Here is a 17,094-nt window from a genome sequence, read left to right on the forward strand (position 1 = left end):
AAGTGACCTTCGTGCTGTGTATCGCTTAAATGCAAATTGTGTGGCGAGAACAGAGCACGCACAAAAGTATAAGCTGCTGTCACACCTAGACTCAGCCCCCGACGCAGATTGCTTTCAAAATAAGGTGTGCGCGGTTGCTGCGCCGCCCTCCTCCCTCCCCTCCCCCCAGTTCCATGTGCGCGACGGGATACGAGACATTTCCTCCTCTCTTTCCTGTCTCAAATGCGGGAGATTGTGTCGTGATTGTTGGCACTGACGACAGAAATGCGCCTGGTGTGTTCACATAATTGCTATTGCAATAAAAGTAGGAGATAAACGGTATGACTCAGCATCCGATACAGTCGTACCCGCCGGATGCCATATTAGACGCAGAATCATACCGTGTCTCTTCTACTTCACTGCAGCAAGTTCAGGGTGTATCGTTGCGTCCAAGAAGCCAGACATGTCGCGTCGAGGCAGTGGGGAAAACAACCACGGTTTATTGAACACTCGTACATATATAGGATCTCAAAGGGGGCGTTGTCTTTCTGCCGATAACAGATAAGTAATCCTAATACATGACGCTTGCGGTTTGACATGCGATGCGCTTGCGTGGTACACGTGTAGCGCTCGGCGCCCAACATACGATACATCTTCCCCCATTCAAAACAAAACAAAAGGAAAAAGATCATTAATGAAAATTGTCATGCAATTTAGTTCAAGGCACTTGCGCGAAGTTCTGGTCGTAGGCCAGACGTTGAAGCGGTCGACGTTGTCTGAGCGACCTCCTTGGGGCTGGTGTGGACGAGACACTTATTTGGGCACCAGGCTCCGTTGGAATAGTCGGAGGTGCCAACCCGTTTCTTTGGCCCGAGTTGCCCTCGAAGTCATCATCGTCGTCTTCCTGGTCGTTGCGTCGGAATGGCTCGCGGGTCAGTAGCAGGTGCTGCCGGTTGCGCCTCAACACCGTGCCGTTTTCTGTGACGACTGTATACGACCTGGGGTGACCAGCAGGCTTGAGAACTTTCGCTTTTGTCGCCCATGCACCTTTCTTGATTCGGACCGTATCTCCCGGGCTCAGGCGCGCCATTGGTCCCCTAGAGTGGTCTGTCTGAAGGCGCCGGAGCACCTTGTGACTGGGGTTGCCTCGAACGTCGGGAATTGTTGTGCGGAGCCGTCGTCCCATCAGCAGCTCAGCGGGCGATGCACCACACTCGAGTGGAGTGGTCCTGAAAGCAAGCAATCCCAACCAGAAATCTTGTTTCGCTTCAGTCGTTTTCTTGAGGATACGCTTAGTTATCTGGACGCCCTTCTCTGCCAACCCATTAGAACGTGGGTATCCCGGACTGGACGTGACGTGCCGAAAATCGTATAATTGTGAGAACAACGCGAATTCACGACATGAAAATTGAGGACCATTGTCAGAACAAACTTCCATGGGAATGCCGTGCCTAGCGAAGATCGCACTTGTTACGTCAACTACTGTTTTTGCCGTGGTGTCTTTGAGCAGTTCAACTTCTGGAAAGTTTGACAGGGCATCGTTGACGCACAGGTATGACCTCCCGCCGTATTCAAAAATGTCAATACCCACGCGGTACCACGGTTGGTCCGGCACGGGGCGCATCAGTAAAGGCTCTTGAGGTTGGCTATATGCGTACTTTTTGCAAATAGGACATGTCTGGATTAACGATTCTATGTCCGAGCTCATTCCCGGCCAAAAAACTAGTTGTCTTGCCCTGGCTTTGCTCTTGTTGATTCCCAAGTGCCCTTGGTGAATTCTTTCTAGTGTCTCTCTTTTCATGCTAGCCGGTATAACCACTTTGCAGTCCTTGAGCAGGACTCCTTTCACTTGGGATAACTCTCCCTCGAATCGTTTCCACGGTCCTTTCAAGCATTTTCCAGCTTCTAGATCCAGCAGCACGTTTCTTAGCTCTTCGTCTCGCGCTGTTTCTGTAGCCAGCCGCTTCCATGTGCCCTCACTAACAAGTGAAGAAACTGTACTCACGGCATGTACCTCTACATCGTTGCTGTCGAGGTCGGAGGCCGTTGTCTTGGTTGTGGCACGCGACAGCATGTCAGCCAGGAGGAGCTGCTTACCTGGAACAAATTTTAATTGCACGTCATAACGCAGCAATCTCAGAAAAAATCTTTGCAACCTCGGAGGCATGTCCCCAATGGCCTTCTGGGAGATGGCGATCAAAGGGCGGTGGTCTGTTTCAGCAGTAAATTGGCGACCGTAGACGAAGTGATTAAATCTTTCGCAGCCAAATACCACGGCCATGGCCTCTTTTTCAATTTGAGAATAACGCTGTTGTGTTTCGGTAAGTGCTTGCGATGCATAGGCCACGGGCTTCCATGTGTCGTTGTGACACTGCAACAAAGCGGCACCGATTCCGTCTCGGGATGCATCACAAGACACTTTGGTTGCTTTGGCCGGATCGAATACCGACAACAAGGGTTGTGTGCTAAGGTAGTCACACAGTTCTTTCCATTCTTTTGCATGGTTATCGGTCCATTCGAAGACGGCATTTTGTCTGATCAAGCTCCTCAGAAGAGTTGTTCTTTGAGCTAATGAAGGGAGAAACTTGCCAAACTTGCCGAAATAATTGACGACACCAAGCATCCTTTGCACCGCGAGCTTGTCTTCTGGGGTCGGCATGTGCAGCATACAACCAATCAGCGTCGGGCTCGGCCTGATGCCTGTTTTATCGATTACATCTCCAAGGAACTCGATTTCCTGGACGCCGATACTGCACTTATCAGGATTGAAGGTTAAACCGGCGTGTTTTGCTGCTAGCAAAACAAATTTGAGACGTTCATTGTGCTCTTCTACCGACGAGCCCCAAACCAGAATGTCGTCCACATATATTTTCACACCGGGAAGGCCTTCGAAAATTTCATTCAGCGTTTTTTGGAACACCTCAGGGGCGGACGATATGCCGAAGGGCAATCGTAAAAAGCGGTAACGACCAAACGGGATAGAGAACGTGCAAATCCGTGATGTTGAGTCATCCAAGGGGATTTGGTGAAATCCAGAGTTAGTATCTAAACGGGAGAACACAGTTGCACCAGCTAACTCAGCTTCTATGTCTTCTCGTCGTGGCATCATGTAGTGCTCCCTCTTTATGCACTCATTTATTTTCCTAGGGTCAATGCAGAGACGAATTTTCCCGTTTTTTTTTCGAACAATCACCAAGGGACTCACCCAGTCAGTAGGCTCGGTGACTCTTGTGATGATTCCGGCGTGCTCCATTCTCTCGAGTTCACTCCGTAATGGTTCTGTCAAGGCCAACGGCACACGTCGGACTGGTTGAACGACTGGCACGGCGTTGTCTCGAAGAACCATGTGATACACTTTTTTCACGCAGCCAGTCCCAGTGAAAAGGTGACGAAAGTCTTCCATAATTTCTTCACAGCTGTCCTTTGAGACGCTGTGAACGCGCGAGAGCAATCCCAGGCGTTCGGTTGCTTGTAGGCCTAAGATTGCCTGGCGACCTTTGCGCACCACAAAAAATTCAAGAGGGACAGTTCGGTCAGCCAGCGTCACTTTCGTTCGGACGACTCCAAGATGCTTGATCGGGTCCCCACCATATGAATGCAGCACCACGCTACTTTGCTTCATTTCAGGGCTTGGGCGCATCCTATGGTATATTCCAACGGGCAGCAAGTTGGCCTGAGAGCCTGTATCGACCTTTAGTTCGACCGAGACGTTATTGATGTTCATTCGAACCATCCAGTCGCGTTGGCTTATTACGCCTCTTGTAGACACCTCTAACACGCTGAAGTCATCTTCGTGATCTTGAATTTCGCCAACCAGCGCGGAGGCTCTGCAGCAAATCGCAAAGTGGTTTCTCCTTTGGCATTTTCTGCATGTTCGTCCGAACGCGGGACAGTTTCTAGGCTGATGTGTGCGCCCGCACTTGAAGCATTTGTACAGGTTGGCTTGCGCCGTTTTCGGCTTCGGGCATGCATTGCGAACGGTGTCTACTTGCTTTTGACCTCGTTCCCAAGTTTCTTGGCGGAGAGCTGATGTTTCGGCTGCCTTGCAAACGTGCTCAGCCTTCTGCAATGTCAATTCACAGTCCCGGAGCAGCCTTTCTCTGACCTTGTCGTCGTTGGTTCCGTACACAATCTGGTCTCTGACCATAGAATCCAGAATCGCGCCAAAATTGCACGCCCGTGCCTGTTTCTTCAGGTCCCGCAGGAAATGCTCGAACGGCCTACCTTCGCTCTGAACTCTCTTCCGAAATACGTAGCGTTCATGTACTTCGTTGGTCTGCAGCGTGAAGTAGTCGTCAAATTTCTTGATGACCGTAGTCGGTTTTGTCTTCGCCTTCTGCGAAGCTCAGTGTGTTAAATATCTCGATGGCGTCCTCACCTGCGACACTGAGAAGGAGCGCTGTCTTCGACGACACTGATCGCTGCTTGTCATTCGGTTCTGATGCAGTAAGGAAAAGCTCGAATCTCTGCTTAAATGTTTGCCAATTCTTGCTCGCTTCCCCCGTCATGTTTAACGGACCAGGCGGCCTCAATGAATCCATTGCGTAGTCCCTGCTGCGCTGCCCGTCGAAGATCAAAGCCGTGCTTGGATGCGCATCCCACTTCTGACACCATGTATCGTTGCGTCCAGGAAGCCAGACATGTCTCGTCGAGGCAGTGGGGAAAACAACCACGGTTTATTGAACACTCGTACATATTGCCACCTGGTGTTTTGAGCCAGCCAACAATTATCATTGGGTGCCCAGCAAGAACGGAGAAGACGACGAAGTCGAAGATCCCGTGCCAGCTGGAGAACCGTCTTCCTTCGTGTCTGGCATTCTTCGTGTCTGGCTGCTGGTACTGTTGCTTGCACTTGCCTTAGCGCGTGACAAACTGGTGGAGGTGCTGGGTAATCTAATCTATGCACCAAACCCCTCCGAGCAGCAGGAGCTCCAGTCCCGTACCGGTGGTTACGCCTGTACACCGCGCCAGCAGAAGGATCCGTGGACAAGCCCCTGAGTTTGGACTCCTCCCAGAGACAATGGCAGCTCCGACCACCCCAACCGGTATGGAAGGTACTACGCCGATTCATTGTACGCTACTCAATCCGCAAACACCGAATCCCTTCCACGGTGCCATGCATGAGGATGTTGAAGATTGGCTGGTGCACTATGAACGTGTTGCTGCGTTCAACAAGTGGGACGATGTAGACAAACTGAAAAACGGATATTTCAGCCTTAACGATGGCGCACGTGTTTGGTATGAGAACCGTGCAGATACCCTAACTTCATGGGAAGAATTCAAACGCCGTCTTTTTGAGACCTATGCGAGCCCTGATCGCCGAGAACGAGCTGAGCGTGATCTCCAGTCCCGTATTCAAATGCCGAACGAAGGTGTCGCAATGTATGTCGAGGACATGACGCGTCTCTTTCGACGAGCCGACCCCAGCATGTCAGAAGAAAAGAAGGTGCGGTACCTGATGCGCGGAGTGAAAGGGCAGCTGTTCGGTGGTCTCGTACGCAGTCCTCCCAAGACTGTGTCAGAATTTCTTTCCGAGGCCGTCACCATGGAACAGACTCTTCGGCAGCGGGCAACATCATACGAACGCCAAGTGAACGCTGCCTCACCTACGGACTTCTTCGGAGCTCTCGGGGGCCACGTCGATTTCTTCCGAGAGCTCATCCGTTCCGTCATCCGCGAAGAACTCCAGAAACTGTCGGTACCTTCACAGCCGACGCTCAGCTCTTTGTCCAGCGTTGTCCGTGACGAAGTCCAGCATGCGCTAAGAGAACCACCCTTCAACACGGAAGCTCAACCGGTAAGAACTAACAGCCCCCGTATGTCATATTCGCAAGCTTTGCGGCAACCTGCACCACCTTCCTCCCCGTTTCGCACCGCGTCCCCGGCCATACTACCGCCCGACCAAGCGGCCTCGTATTACCACGACAACCGACAGGAGGCCCCAAGAAAATCAGACGTGTGGCGGGCACCTGATCGCCGTCCCCTTTGCTTTCACTGTGGCGAAGCTGGGCATGTCTACCGACAGTGCTCATATCGAGAGCTCGGACTACGCGGATTCCCAACAAACTCGCCGCGACCTAGGTTCGGCCAGCGTCCTCCTACAATTGAAGAATACGTTGCCCAGCAGCGCGGATCCTCATCAGCTCGACACCAGTCACGCTCCCCTTCGCCGCGGCGGTTTTCTCCGACTCGCCGTACATATACGAGCGTGGTGCAGGGTCGGTCGCCCAGCCCGCGCCGGGAAAACTAACCACAGCGGCCTTCGGGGGCGAGGCCGCTCAGTCTGGACGTGCTCAAGGACCCCTGCTGACGCGTACGCGGATCGACGATACATCGACGACGACAGTACCTGCTGATTACGGAAGAAAAATTTCCTTGGACATTCCTGTATTGCTCGACGGTCGTGAATTGACTGCTTTAGTGGACACTGGAGCGGATTATTCAATAATCAGCGAAAACCTGGCCACCCTTCTAAAGAAAGTGACGACGCCTTGGAATCGAACGCCAGTTCGTACAGCTGGCGGGCACATTGTCACACCACTCGGCATGTGCACGGCACGAATAGAGATTCGCGGCTCTACATTTGTTGCCAGCTTGAGCATTCTCCCTCAGTGTTCTCGAGACCTAATCATCGGCATGGACTTTCTCAGGGAGCACGGAGCTATCATCGACATTCGCCAACGCCTCGTCACTTTCTCGACAAAGAGCGCCGCAGTGACGACCAACACCATCCACCCTCGAGCACCTCTTCGTGTTACCGACGACGCTGTCACGTTACCACCGCGTGCAAGTGTCGTGGTTCAAGTGGCATGTGACAGGCTCTTACACGGTGAAGCGGTCGCAGAAAGCAATCACTCGCTCCTGCTTTCTCAAGGTGTTTGCGTAGCAAGAAGCCTTATTGATCTTCATGATGGCCACTCTGACGTTCTTGTCACGAACTTCAGCTACGAACACCGCCACCTTTTCCCCGGTACTGTCATCGCCTACGCCGACCCAATCGCCGATGTCACTGAATGTTTTGTTTCCGAGGCAATTGACACTGCTGAAGCACCTTTACGCAACGTCGACATTAGTCCAACGCTTCCTGATGACAACAAACAACCCTTGCGCGAGCTGTTACTCGAGTTTCACTCTTGCTTTGCACGGTCGTCGAAGATACGTCAAACGGAGATTACGAAACACCGTATCATCACCTATGACGACGCGCACCCCATACGGCAACAGCCTTATCGTGTCTCCCAAACCGAACGACATGCCATTCAAACGCAGGTGAAGGAAATGCTTCAAGACGGCGTAATACAGCCTTCATGCAGCCCCTGGTCATCGCCAGTCGTGCTTGTTAAAAAGAAAGATGGCACGCTTCGGTTTTGTGTTGACTACCGGAAGCTAAACAACGTCACAAAGAAAGACGTGTACCCGTTGCCTCGTGTCGACGATTCTCTGGACAGGCTGAGGCGTGCAAAGTATTTCTCCTCTATCGATCTGAAAAGTGGCTACTGGCAAATTGAAGTAGATGAGCGGGACCGCGAAAAAACTGCCTTTGTTACTCCGGACGGCCTTTACGAATTTCGAGTACTCCCTTTCGGCCTCTGTTCCGCTCCAGCCACATTCCAGCGAATGATGGATACCGTTCTCGCTGACCTCAAATGGAAAAGCTGCCTCGTCTATCTCGATGATGTCGTTGTCTTTTCGGAATCTTTTGACGAGCACCTTCGACGCCTTCGGAATGTACTCGAAGCCATTCGATCGGCTGACCTTACCCTCAAGCCAGAGAAATGCCATTTTGGTTACGAGGAACTGAAGTTTCTCGGACACGTCGTGAGCGCGGCAGGTGTTCGGCCCGATCCCGAGAAGACTGCTGCCGTAGCTGCTTTTCCAGCTCCAACAGACAAGAAAAGTGTCAGACGATTTTTGGGCTTGTGCGCATATTATCGACGCTTTATTGAAAATTTTTCGAAGATTGCAGAGCCGCTATTTCGCCTTACGCGTGACGACGTGCCATTCCTCTGGACTGATGAACAACAGACCGCCTTTGCGGAGCTACAACGTCGATTGTCTTCTCCTCCCGTGCTTGGTCATTTCGATGAGGACGCCGACACAGAAGTACGCACTGACGCCAGCAATATCGGTCTCGGAGCTATCCTGGTGCAAAGGCAAGACGGGACTGAACGAGTTATAGCCTACGCGAGCCGCACTCTGTCACGCGCCAAGTCCAATTATTCCACCACAGAGAAGGAGTGCCTCGCGGTCATTTGGGCTACTACAAAGTTTAGGCCGTATCTCTACGGGCGGCCATTTAAAGTTGTGACTGATCATCACGCTTTATGCTGGTTGGCCAACCTTCGAGACCCTTCTGGACGATTAGCGCGTTGGAGTCTACGACTCCAGGAATTTAACATCACCATCGTATACAAGTCAGGCAGAAAACATGAAGATGCTGACACGCTATCACGAGCACCTGTTGAATCTGAGAATCCTGACGAGGAAGATGACAGCGCCTTCCTGGGAGCCCTCAGCGGGCCGGATATGCTCGCTAAACAGCGATCGGACACTGAGTTAAGGCCCATCATCTATCACTTAGAAGGCGGCATCGCGTCCATTCCTCGCTCGATTTCGCGACGGTTGTCGTCGTTTTGCCTACGAGAGGGCATCTTATACAAAAGAAACACAGGTGCCGGCGACAAACCACATCTTCTAGTAGTGCCTCAAGCCCTTCGCGACGACATTCTATTAGCCTGCCACGACGAGCCGACATCTGGTCACTTGGGCTACTCAAGGACTCTGGACAGGGTACGAAAGCTGTACTACTGGCCTAGACTGACTGCTTGCGTCAAACGCTACGTGAAAGGATGTCGTGAATGCCAGCGCCGCAAGTCACCCCCCTTCAAGCCTGCAGGCCTTCTACAACCCATCGACCCTCCGCGTACGCCGTTTGATCAAGTTGGAATGGACCTTCTTGGCCCTTTTCCCTTGTCTTCCTCCGGCAATAAGTGGATCATTGTCGCAACTGATTACTTGACGCGTTACGCTGAGACGAAGGCACTACCACGCGGGACAGCATCTGAGGTTGCCCAGTTTTTTATGCATCACATTGTGCTTCGGCATGGCGCACCGTCATTCATCATCACTGACCGAGGGACCGCATTTACGGCGAAGCTCCTGGACGACATCTTCAAGTTGAGTTATACGAGTCATCGAAAGGCCACTGCATACCACCCTCAGACTAACGGCTTGACAGAAAGACTAAACAAAACACTGGCAGACATGATATCTATGTACGTGGATGTGCAACACAAAACGTGGGACGAAATCCTGCCGTACGTAACGTTTGCGTACAACACTGCCACGCAGGAAACTACACGATTCACGCCGTTTCGTCTCGTTTATGGTCGAGATGTCCAAACTATGCTCGACGCCATGATTCCGTATGACGACATCGATGAGCTCGACCAGTTAGCTCCTGACGTCGAGGAGTACATTCAGCGCGCCGAGGAAGCACGTCAACTGGCCCGTGTGCACATAAGACAGCAGCAGTCTACAGATGCAATAAGGTACAATCTCCACCATCGACAAGTTACCTATGAGCCCGGCGACCAAGTTTGGGTTTGGACCCCCATTAGACGGCGAGGCCTCAGCGAGAAACTCCTGAGCAAGTACTTCGGACCGTACACAGTGCTAAGGCGTGTTAGCGACGTGAACTATGAAGTGATTCCTGACGGAGACCTGCCATCGTCCAAGCGCCGATTACCCCGTGCAGAGATTGTGCATGTCGTCCGCCTCAAGCCGTATTTTACACGGTGATGTTCACATAGCGTACTGTTGAACAAACTTTTTGCTGTAGTCGCATCGTCCTCCGAAGAACTCCGAAGCGAATTGTTTTTCCCGACCACAGAACGCATTTTTTGCCTAGTGTGCATGTCCGTATCTGGGCTAGCACGTTTACATTTTTTTTTGTGCGTCTTACCTCATTTGTGTACTTTTCATGTACGTCTTCTGTTTGAGCATCGAGTCGATGCTTCATTGGGAGGGGGAATAATGCCACCTGGTGTTTTGAGCCAGCCAACAATCATCATTGGGTGCCCAGCAAGAACGGAGAAGACGACGAAGTCGAAGATCCCGCGCCAGCTGGAGAACCGTCTTCCTTCGTGTCTGGCATTCTTCGTGTCTGGCTGCTGGTACTGTTGCTTGCACTTGCCTTAGCGCGTGACAATATATAGGATCTCAAAGGGGGCGTTGTCTTTCTGCCGATAACAGATAAGTAATCCTAATACATGACGCTTGCGGTTTGACATGCGATGCGCTTGCGTGGTACACGTGTAGCGCTCGGCGCCCAACATACGATACACAGGGTGCGTTCATTTTGTGAGGAAAAGAAAAAGCACACTTCTTGATTGGAAAAGTAGGGGGTGTGTTCATTGTGCGAGTAAATACGGTATATCAATAGGCTTCGCTAGTTTCGGCGTTATGGTGTGCCAGTGGCATGGCCGGCGACCATGCCAGCAACGTCTCAGAATGAAAATGCTGCTATTTCTGCTTGACTCGGTGGTCATATTAGCTCACGGTAGTGCAGTGGAAGTCCAAAATCAAATTCAAAATTATTTCCTTAAGAGAAGGAGCCGGGACAGAAAGGTATGAGGAGCTTGAGAGGGGACCCAACCCCTTTGGTATGACAGCAGCGCAGCACACTTACAAAAAAAATTAAAAATACAGCAGAACTCGTCTCACGATGACTGTCGATGGTACAGTTGAAACCTGCAATAACGAAATCCCACAACCACGAAATTCTCGCGATAACGAAATACTATTTTCGTATCCCCAGCGAACGGCCATAGGATTCAATGCATTTAGTACCTCTTGACAAGGAAATGTTGCTAAACTGCAATCCCGCAACAACGAAAATTGACGGGACGTTTCCCCACACATTATCTACTCGCGCAACGTCAGCAGACTCCAAAATGCGGTCAAATCCCGTTGCTTCACACTTAAATTGCGTAAAGCTGCATGCGCCGGAATTTGTCATAGCCACCATGTTGCTTGTTTAGTACAGCCGCATTGCCACTGACCTGTTATTGGCATATTCTGACCACTGCCGCGCACTACCGAAACACCATTTAATAAAAATGATGCGCGCAGCACAGACACTGATGCCGAGAAAACTACCGACAAAAAGGTAGCTTCATGTTACCTCCAAAACGCAATGTTTCTTGCTGTTTGTTTTTCACATTCCTTGCCGTGGACACCGTAACTGTATCGCTCGAGGCGGACACCTGAACTATGCCAAAGCGCAAGCCTGCATAAACAACACTGTTTGGAAAGTGCAAAGTGCAACCTTGTGGCACTCACGCAGCGTATCCCCGCTAGTAGGGAGATTACATTTCTCCGCGTGCGTAGCAAAGTGCAGCCGCAGAAAGAAGCACTAAAGGAAGCAGCCTGCACGGAAAGAAGGGTGAAAGAAGGAAGAGATGCGCCTCTGTTGCCAGGCAACACTTTTCTCAACGGAGCATGCGCTCGCAAAACTCAATGCGTTGTTGCCTCCACAATCGCGTAAAAAAAGAAAACGTTCTCACCCGCCATGAAAGAAGGAAAAAACTTCCTCCATGTCACCTGTGTTTTTTTTTTTTCTTTTTTTTTTCTTGGGTGCCGTCTCAGGTTTTCCGAACCCATGCGCCGCGTCGTCCGCTCTCTGCGCCTTGTCTTCTGCTAGCCTACTGTTTCAGCTGCCATGAAGGTTACACGGAAATCTAAGAATCCCCAGATTTTGGTATATTAGTTTGTAGTACAGAGGCGTTTTAACATGACAAGGAAACTGAATAACAATCATTATTTTGAAAAGTTCAGTATTCTGAAGTTCTTAGTACTGAAATATTTTTACATTGATACTATAAGAAGTCAGCAGGGGATTTCTAAATAGTCATTAATGTGGTGTGCGTAGTAATGAGGTTTCACTGCACTTGTTGCGTTGCGAAGGAAAATATATGCGTTTACTTCATGGCAAAGGTCGACAAGGCAAGCTAACTGAATTTTGGCATGAAATTTTTATTTGGTGACCATTTCCCTATTTCTTCTGTGTTATTTCGCGGTAACGAAATTCTCGCAATGACGAAATTTTTCGGTGAAGAAGGACATGGTTACAGTTTCCTACAGCCTGTGGATTTGTTTGAGGACACAACTAAAAAAGAAAAACTTAACGGCACACTGAATAAAATGCAAAAGCAAATCAGCAGGAAAGTCACAATGTGAAATGGCAATCGCAAAAGAAGAAAAACACAGTACAGTCCTTATAAGGTTAGTGTTTGAGGTGATCAGTTAGCAGCTGTTTAAAGATAGTGGGGTTATGCTTGCTGACAAACTTATCTGGTAAATTGTTCCACTCTACGATGACGAAGTGGGAATGACAAGGATGGCACGACCAAGAAGGAAACAGATGCATGAAAGCGATTGTATGGCGACGACACAATGCTGATGATGGAATGACCACAGCGGCGTAATCACGATTGAATGGCGACAGCATGGTTACGATAGAATGATGAACAAGGTATGACGTCGATGGACTGACAAAGCGGTATGACAACGAAGGCATGACGACAACTGGAGGACGATACTGAAGTGATGACGATGGTGAAATGACAGCGTGATGACGACGGCATGAGGAGAGTCGGATTTCGAAGTTATAGTGATGACAATGGAACAACCGCGATGGGATCCCGATGGCGGTAAGACAATGAATGCATGACAACGACTGTATGACAACAATAGCATGACAACAGCATGAGGGCAACGGGATGACGAGTGTATGATGACAATGGCGTAATGGTGACTGTATCACGAAACCTCCATGATGATGATGGTGTAACGACGACAGCAAGACGCGAGTCGGACGACGAAAAGGGAGAGTCGATTATGGCACAAATACCTTTTCACTTGCCGAAGATTAGGTCCAAGATACGGTGCATGGCCCGCATATGGATGGCCATGTGCAGCTACAACAAAGGTAGAGGAGAGGAGACGCCCTCTAGAGGGACAGAGCGGGATAGGTGCGTGCGTCCCCCTTCCCTCTCTTGATTATGCTAACACACTCTCGCCCCTTTCCCACCCCCCTCGCACTCAAGGAATCGTCAGCTCTTGTGTTTCTCCGAGCGCTCCGACCTGCCATGTGCCCCGCCGCCTCCGTAAGTTGTTACGCACAGCGCTATTTCCTGCAGACTGCGTCCCGGCGCGTGCCCTTCAACTGCGTTTTTGCTGCTCAAACTTTGCATGTGGAAGGATGCTTGCATGTAACTTTTTCCTCGGCTGACATTTCTATAGTGTTTTGCTAGATTGACCAGCTATAAAGGCTCCAAGTACATGCTTGAATTGTCCGAAAACTTCGTTAAATCGAAATCGTGTCATGAAATTATTTTATTAACCCCTTAACTGTTTCGGACGAGCACAGCTCGTCTTTGCCGAACTGTCCCAAAACCGTCTACACTCGTCCACTCGAGATAATGTCTCCTTTTGAGCGTTTTGAAGGAGACATGTTCGTTTGCGGGTTAGTTGGTGTGTCGCTTCGCAGATGGCAGCACTGGGCAGGTAATTGCTGCTTTTTCAACGGCCGTTTCACATTTCTTTGGGGAGAAACTCGTGTTTAAAGGAATGGCGTCCGGTGAAGGCGATGCATGTGTTTCTGATCCGTTGTCGTGGAAAAGAAGCATTTCGCTGTCGTCCAGCTCTTTGGATGATAATGCTTCAAATACCGAAGTTTACTTCATTTCTGGAAGCGAAACAATAGTGATGACTTTGAAATTAGCAGTTCAGGAGATGAAGAAGACTGCTCAGGAGACACTATTACGAGTGCGCATCATTGGCTGTGCATCAATGTGAAGGACATTCCGACAAAGGCTCCTCGGTTTCCATTTTTGGGCGTCCTGGTAAGGTCTTCAATATAACATTAGCTGATGACTTGGTAAAACTTTCCAAACAGCGCTCTTGCTCTGTTTTTTATTGTTGTTTACCAGCAGGTTGCTGGTCTCCTTTATCATGAGCACTAATCAACTTTAATATGCTAATTTGACTTAGTATTCAACACCGAAAACTTGCTCTTTAGAAAGAAAATATTCAGTACGAAATTTTTTTAAAAATAAGCAGTGTGGTCAGAAAAATCGTCAAAATAATAGAACGGTTAAGGGGATAAATCGTGAAAAAAATACATGGTTTTCAATGGAAAACCCTGTGCAGTCACCGACGGATTTTTCGGACTCGTTGGATATTCCAGGCTTCATAAATGCACCGCCAGGGTACTCATAGAGCTAATGCATCTGTGTGACCTATTGATTCGATGAATTTAGGCCCCGAAGTTTGATTTTTCGAACTAAATCACTTCGTACCAAGCCACGCTACCCGATCTTGCCGGACGTCATGTTGTATTTTCCACTGGCTTGGCCAGGCTTGGCTTCCAGTGGCATGCTCTATAGCCACCAAGATTGAGAGGCACACGCTATCAATAGAGAGAGCGCACCATGGTCCGGTCTTAGAAGCTCTTCCTTAGCTGACAGAATGCTCCAGGAGACGGCACTTTTCTTTTTCTTTCTTTTTTCTGTCAGCACTATCGTCATAATCACTGAATGCGGGATTAGTTTGTGTTTCGGGCGCTATTTTGCATGTGGTGTGTCCACAGAGCAGGTGTGTCTCCGAGACGTCACATCTTTGTGTGTGTTCGTGCGGCTTCACATTTGTGTGATCGGCGCCACCTCCTGTGCCTTTGCCAGAGTCAAGTGGTGCGAAGTAACGGGGCTTGTTTCTGTAATGTCCATGGCAATCTCAGGCAACGGAGATCGCCAACTTGGTGACACTCTTGCCGACTGTATATGGAGACGATGTCAGTCTTGTGCAAGTCCAAGCAAATCTGATCGCCTTTAAACGCAGTATGAAGCAGGACATTATAAGAGATTATTTTATGCCCCTCTAAACCTAATAAATTTTATTTTTGTGGGTGAACAAGTTTTTCGGACTGTTCGATTTTTCAGACTATTTCTCGGTCCCTGCGAGGTCCGGAAAATTGGTCGGTGACTAAATTGGAAAAGCACACATGGAAAACCACACAAATAAATAGTTTTCGGGAAGTCAAAATATAGTTTGTTATATCGCGAAATTTATTGAATTGAGGTTCATTATATAAATCTTTGATTATTGGCAACTCCAGAATCCTCTACTTGAGCTGGCAACATTGTCCAAATAAACAAAGATGAATACGACTTCCAGGTAAGCTGAACGGCCGTGTTGCTTACAACACGGCCGTTCAGCTTACCACCGGCTACTCACCATTTTACCTAGTTTACGGACGGTCGCCTACTTCCCTTCTCGGCGTTTCTTTCTTCGATTCTCCTGTCAACCTATTGACATCGTCTAGCGAAGAATTCATTTCATGACTCGCTCAGTGTCGCCAGTGTGCTCGCGTAAACACAGCGGCCACACAACAAGACCGGAAGATCATTTACGACACATTCCATCGCGTTGTGTTCTTCCGACCTGTTGACGAAATACTCCTATTGACGCTCCTTTGCACTCCTGGCTTGTGTGACAAGTTTCAGCTGCGATTAATCAGGCCATACATAGTCCTGGAGCAGACATTGCCCGTCAATTATCGCGTGACTCCTGTTGTCGCCGCAACAGACCGCCGTTGTTGCAGCACCGAGGTCATTCATGTCTCCCACGTGAAACCCTTCACACAGCGTTGCTCGTTGCTTTGACCTGCGGCCAGGATGGCTGCTTCTACGTGGGGGGAAAAATTAGTGTAGGCATTTATTACGAACGTCTTCATCTGTATATTATCATCATCATCCCATCATCATCCTCATCTTCAGTTCTGTGTGTTCATCATCATCGTATTAGTATTAGTCTTGATGGCATCTCGAAACTAATACGCAATTCGAAAGTGTCTACATCGTGCGGTGTTGATAATATTAATTGTAAAATCCTAAAAAACACGTCAGCTATGTCCAGTCAGATTTTATACCACATTTTTCAGCAGTCTTTATCAACTGGTCTTCTTCCTGCTGACGGGAAGATAGCCAAAGTCATTCCGATTTTCAAAGATCGAAACAGGCACTCTCCTGGTAACTACCGCCCCATTTCGCTAACATGCATTTGTTGTAAGCTTCTCGAGCACATCATTGCCTCCCATATTTACAACCATCTTGAATCTAATAACTTTTTCTTTCAAAATCAACATGGTTTCCATAAAGCGTTGTCTTGCGACACTCAACTATTGGAATTTATGTCAGATCTACATAATGGCATGAATAATAGCAAACTTATTGACTGCATTTTCCTTGACTATGCAAAGGCCTTTGACAGAGTCGCTCACTGTCGCCTAATAGCTAAATTATCTGCTCTTAGGATCGATTCATTAACAGTATCCTGGATTCGTAATTTCTTATCTAATCGGCGGCAATTCGTATCTGTTAATAACTTTAGCTCCTCCACATCACTAGTAACGTCAGGTGTACCGCAGGGTAGTGTATTAGGCCCTCTTCTTTTCTTAACTTTTATTAATGATTTACCCAGCAACATTTCTTCCCGTATACGACTTTTTGCGGATGACTGCGTAATTTACAGAGCCATTGATTGTCATGGTGACCATTTAACTTTACAAAATGACCTTCACTTAGTTAATCAGTGGTGCGACCGTTGGCAAATGTCACTTAACACATCTAAATGCTGCGTACTTTCCTTCACTCGCGCGAAATCAGCTCTTAAGTTCCCATACAAAATCTGTTCGGCTGAAGTTCCTCGTGGCTCTACTTACAAATATCTTGGTGTTCATTTCTGTACTAATCTTTCCTGGTGTACTCACATCGAGAAGATATGCGCTAAAGCTAACAGAACTTTAGGGTTTTTACGCCGTCATCTGCATCTTTCCCCTTCTACAATTCGACAACAGGCCTACCAAACATTGGTACGCCCTCAACTAGAATATGCTTCAGCTATCTGGTCTCCTCATCAACAGTACCTAATAGACAAATTGGAATCCACCCAAAATCGTGCTGCCCGCTTTATAACTTCTAATTACAGTCGTCAATCTAGCATTACCCAAATTAAACGTGATATTTCCCTTCCTGACTTGGATTCCCGCCGCTC

The 17,094-nt window shown here is 48.9% G+C and overlaps 2 protein-coding genes across 2 annotated transcripts in view; one reads left to right on the plus strand and one right to left on the minus strand.

The window, feature by feature from the left end:
- Window positions 1-17,094, plus strand: part of LOC119455307 (tight junction protein ZO-1) — a 212,745-nt gene that overhangs the window by 61,692 nt on the left and 133,959 nt on the right. The window lies entirely within an intron of this gene.
- On the minus strand, window positions 422-2,567 carry LOC125946191 (uncharacterized). Its single transcript, XM_049668695.1, has 2 exons — window positions 1,985-2,567; window positions 422-1,208 (listed from the first exon to the last, which is right to left on the minus strand). The coding sequence occupies exons 1-2, from the start codon at window positions 1,987-1,989 to the stop codon at window positions 698-700; spliced, it is 516 nt and encodes a 171-aa protein (XP_049524652.1). The 5' UTR covers window positions 1,990-2,567; the 3' UTR covers window positions 422-697.

The sequence above is a fragment of the Dermacentor silvarum genome, chromosome 6, assembly GCF_013339745.2.
Source record: "Dermacentor silvarum isolate Dsil-2018 chromosome 6, BIME_Dsil_1.4, whole genome shotgun sequence".
Lineage (NCBI taxonomy): Eukaryota > Metazoa > Arthropoda > Arachnida > Ixodida > Ixodidae > Dermacentor > Dermacentor silvarum.